This window comes from Austrofundulus limnaeus, unplaced genomic scaffold, assembly GCF_001266775.1.
Source record: "Austrofundulus limnaeus strain Quisiro unplaced genomic scaffold, Austrofundulus_limnaeus-1.0 Scaffold35, whole genome shotgun sequence".
Lineage (NCBI taxonomy): Eukaryota > Metazoa > Chordata > Actinopteri > Cyprinodontiformes > Rivulidae > Austrofundulus > Austrofundulus limnaeus.
Genome location: NW_013952437.1, coordinates 2,770,376 through 2,775,052, shown reverse-complemented (window position 1 = coordinate 2,775,052; position 4,677 = coordinate 2,770,376). Strand labels below are relative to the sequence as shown.

Below are 4,677 nucleotides of genomic sequence, written 5' to 3'. Positions count from 1 at the left end.
GCTGTAAACAACCCTACTGAGAGGAGAGAAGTACCGAGCCGAACGAGACGGCTGTAAATGATGCTGCTGCTTTGTCAGACAAATTTAATTTAATTTAATTTAATTTAATTTAATTTGGAAGCCTTATCAACACGGACTGGTTTCATTCACTTCCTCCACTGCCGTATGCTAAACTAACTAGCAAACTCCGCCTTCTGTTCTCTGATTGGCCCAGGTAAAATAAATTAAAAGCAGACACTGCAGAAAATCAACGTTCTGTTCTCCGATTGGTTCGGCTAAAAATCTGCCAGCGAAATCCTTGTCTATGGGAGAAATCATGGGCGTAACCGCCATAGGCACCGAGTGGGACAGGTCCCCCCCACTTCCAATATCTGTGCCCTCTGTCCCTGCCCCCTCACTTTTTTCAGCCGAAGCAGATAAAAAAGACCTTTAAAAATTGTGTCTCCCCCCCCCACACACACACACACTTTTAAGATGGTGATTACGCCCTTGGGAGAAATCCCAGACGGAGCAGTGAAGGGAAACTAGAATTGAGCGGAGCTGCGTAGGAAGGCAAGGGCCAGGCTACCAAATCATATACCAAATTAACTAACTGTCTTCAATATTTATATCTAAAGAAATCAGGTTGTCCAATAAAATAGTTAATATAATTTATTTGAAAAAGAATACCAGAAGTTTACCTCAAATCTGTCAATGTCATGCTGTCAGCAAGGAGCAACACCTGTTCATGTTAACRAGCAGCTGTGGAGTGAAGCAGTTCCAGGGTCAGGGGTATACTAAGCATTTTCCAGCCATTTAAAGAGCATTTTACAAAATTCCTGCGATTAATAAAACAACATAAAATCAGTATTTTATGAAGATAAAAACAATGAAAAACGGACTTTAACCTGAACTTTTATTTGAGGTCTGCTAAGAAACATGGAGAAAAGATTTAATAAAATTAAATCTAATAAAGGTTTGTCATAAATACATAATAATAATATTATACTGAAATTAACTTTAAGASAAGTTAAAAGTTGTTTTATTTCTTTTGTTCCATTCTTATTTTTAAAAAGTTTATTTTAAGTTGCGGCTGTGTTTAAAACATGTTAGTTACTAAAATTCTTCAGCTAAACAAATGTAATAATTATTGAATAATGAGAAAAAATATTCTAAAGGTTTATGTTTATCTATATATGTGCTTTGGGATGATCATGCCAGAGAAATATAAGTTTTAGGTGACACCTCCTCCTACTGCACTTTTCTGCTTATTTTAGTTTTAACTCCTCCCTCCTCATCTGTCCGGGTCATGTGCCGGCAGATAGAACAGACTCCTTGACCAGAATAAGTTATAAACTTTAGACAAACTTTAGTCATTTTTCTTTGACTGTGACTTTAAGTCTGCTCGCACAATTTGCATGTTCCTTCTCATTTGTTGGTGGAAAACTTCTCACATCAGATTGGTTCACTTTTTTTTCTCTCTCCTCACTTCCTCTTTCTTTTCCTGTTCTGGTCAGAACACAAGACCATAAGTTCTTGAACAGACCACAATCCCTCTCCAGCTGTAAACCAGAACAGTGAGTGTGAGGTAACATTTTTTGCTTTATCTTTTAGCTTTATTTTTACACTTTGTGTAAAATTATAGCTTGCTTTTAGTCCAGGGGAATATACTCCACACATGTTTGTGGTTATCTGGTAAATCATTGAAGGTTTTCAGATAAAGAGTAACATATACAGTTAAATATTTCAAATTCTAAATTACTTTGTGAAAAGTTAGTTTTTATGGCCTCTCACAACCTAAACTAACTAACTGCAAAATGATCTTTCTGCTGTTTCTAATTTAGTTATTATACAGCCTTTTGTCGTCTTGTTTCAACTATTTTCAGATGTTATTAGCAGCAAATTCAAAGTTTTTTTAATTACTTTTTTCCCCAGAAAAGGTACAATTTCTCTGTTACAATATTTGATATGTTTGCCCCAGTTTGTTGTGAATAAAATATGAGTTCATGTTTTTAATTTACTTTTTACACAAACATCACAACTATTGAGGTTGCAAAACAAGAACCAATAGGAGCTTTATTTTGAAATGCCTTCCTCGAACTCTCCACCTCAGCAGAGTGACACCAACACTGACTTGTTCCTCGTTGCAGAGATGTGGTCTCTTCAGCCTGAGACTCTGCCGCTCTTCCATCTGATCAGCCTCATCACTGGGCTGCAGGCTGCATCCATGTTCTCCCTCTTTCCTTTCCTCACCGTGTGGAACGCCCCCACTGAGCTCTGCCTCTCCCGCTACGGTGTGGACCTCGACTTGGGCATGTTCAGCATCATCCAGAACCAGAACCAAACCTTTATGGGGGGAAACATTACCATTTTTTACGCCGAAAAGCTGGGCCTGTACCCAAGATACTCGGACAAGGGGGTCGCTGTTAACGGAGGGGTTCCACAGAATGGCAGCCTTGAGGAACACCTCAGCGTTACGGGTCTAAACATCACGGCTTACATGCCTGAACAAGATTTCCAGGGCATGGCTGTGGTGGACTGGGAGAGCTGGAGACCCGTGTGGGAGAGAAACTGGGCCAGTAAACAGGTGTACTGGGAAGGTTCAAGAGCGCTGGTGAAGTCCAAGCATCCAGACTGGAAGCCTGCTCAGGTGGAAGCCGCTGCACGAAAGGAGTTCGAGCAGTTTGGGAGGAAATTCATGGAGGAAACCTTAAAACTGGGGCAGAAGATGAGGCCAAATGGTTTGTGGGGGTTTTACGGGTTTCCCAGCTGCTACAACCAATATAGCAACAAAACGGTAAACTACACAGGGGAGTGTCCGGCTGTGGAGCTGCAGAGGAATGACAAGCTATGGTGGTTGTGGAACGTCTCCTCCGCTCTGTACCCCGACATCTACCTCAGCTTGGAGCTCCGCGACGTCGGCAGAGAAGTGCTCCTCTACGTTCGTCACCGCATCCTGGAGGCCATGAGGGCCTCGGCTCAGGTGACCCCGGCCGAGCCGCCCGTCTTCCCCTATGCCCGCATCGTCTACACCTACTCGCTGAGCTTCCTCACAGAGGCGAGTAGCAGGCTTATCTACTGAAACGTTCTGGGATTATTGTGACCTGATGGAAATGTTCTTACCGCGCAGGAACATCTGGTTTACACGATCGGAGAGAGCGCTGCTGTCGGATCTGCAGGGGTGGTGCTTTGGGGCGACAGTACCTTCTCTAAATCTAAGGTACAACACAAACACAACATTTAACTTTGTGGATGGAGCGCTTTGATGTTAATAACCTCCTAGAAAACATGAAAACTACACATGATTCATGCATTTATAAAGATTGATTTGTCTTTATTCATTTCTAAAATCTAATGTTCGTGTATTATATTGTTCTTGGGATTATTTCACATTTAACTTTTAAAATAAAATTCATCCTTTTTTTTCATTTTTATTTTCCAGGCTTCTTGTGTTGCCGTCAAATCCTTCATCGATGACACTTTAGGTCCTTATCTGGTCAACGTGACGTCGGCTGCTGTCCTCTGCAGTCAGAGCCTGTGCTCCTCTCAGGGACGGTGCCAGAGGAAGGACTTAAAGTCCCGGAGCTACCTCCACCTCGATCCCGCTGAGTGGAAGGTGGTGTCGGAGGAGAAACCGGGAGGAAGGAGAAACTACCAGGTTGTAGCACAGACGGGCACTCGGAAGGTTCAGCTCAGGAAGTCTGAGTTTCGGTGCAGGTGTTACCCTGGGTGGGGCGGTGAGGACTGCTCCAAGAGGCGTTAACAAAAAGAAAGAAAGAACAAATAGCCCATTTTTATGTAGATTTATTAATTAATTTTTATATTTTAAGAGACAAAAATACAGTTTATGTCATCAACAAGCTTTCTTAGCTCAGACCTTCAAACAAAAATCAAAGAAAACACAAGAGTGGGTATTTCCTTTTAATGTAAGGTCTCCAAAAATACCTCTTTTTAGTCCATGTGCTCATCGAGTCGGTAAAACACAGGACATGTGAGCATTTGTCATAGAAATAAAATAGAGCACATTTTTAACCACGGTGCATGTCAAATTTGCAGAAGTAAAAAATGGAACATTATTGAGCTTCACTTCTGAGAATGATGAAAGCAGAATAAGTGAACTAAATGTGTTTCTTTGAGTTTCATTGAATTAATTAAGATACATAAATTGCAAACTGAGATCTGCTGATGTGGAAATATAGTGACCTTTTTGTTCTCACTTGAGTTTAATGACATGTCGTAAAACAGTGAAGCTTCTGAATCACATTTAGTGAACCATGATGTGAAACCTAAAGTCTCAAGCTTGTTACATTTTATAAATTAGAATATTTGTTGTCTTACAAATTAAAAAAAGACTTCTATCTACTTCCTAACCATAGCTAACTGTGCAGTCAGTCTCATTTTGCATCAACTCATGCAATAATTTAATCTAACAATTTCTGCTTTAAACTAAAAGTTCAGTTCTAAAACACACACTTTTTTCAAAGCATTACACACAATTTTTGCATTTTGGCTCAAATGGCGCCAAAATGCAAACATGGCGCCAACCATGTTTGTTATGTTCTGTCTTCTTCTGAATGGGTGTTTTGAACTGTAATTTCATTGTGCTCTGTACAATGACAATAAAGGTCTATCTTATCTTATCTTATCTTATCTTATCTTATCTTATCTTATCTTATCTTATCTTATCTTATCTTATCT

General features: G+C 40.3%; 1 protein-coding gene across 1 annotated transcript; it reads left to right on the top strand.

The window, feature by feature from the left end:
- Positions 1 to 1,514: 1,514 nt before the first annotated feature.
- On the top strand, positions 1,515 to 4,533 carry hyal1 (hyaluronidase 1). The gene is made up of 4 exons (XM_014006412.1): positions 1,515 to 1,567; positions 2,130 to 3,037; positions 3,110 to 3,199; positions 3,422 to 4,533. Exons 2-4 carry the CDS (start codon positions 2,132 to 2,134, stop codon positions 3,740 to 3,742), a joined length of 1,317 nt encoding a protein of 438 aa, XP_013861866.1. The 5' UTR covers positions 1,515 to 1,567; positions 2,130 to 2,131; the 3' UTR covers positions 3,743 to 4,533.
- The last annotated feature ends 144 nt before the right edge of the window (positions 4,534 to 4,677 follow it).

Coding starts and splice junctions, on each gene's coding strand:
- hyal1 (XM_014006412.1), top strand. CDS start 2,132: ATGTGGTCTCTTCAGCCTGAGACTCTGCCGCTCTTCCATCTGATCAGC. Junction 3,038..3,109: donor CGCTGAGCTTCCTCACAGAG/GCGAGTAGCAGG, acceptor CTTACCGCGCAG/GAACATCTGGTTTACACGAT. Junction 3,200..3,421: donor GTACCTTCTCTAAATCTAAG/GTACAACACAAA, acceptor TTTATTTTCCAG/GCTTCTTGTGTTGCCGTCAA.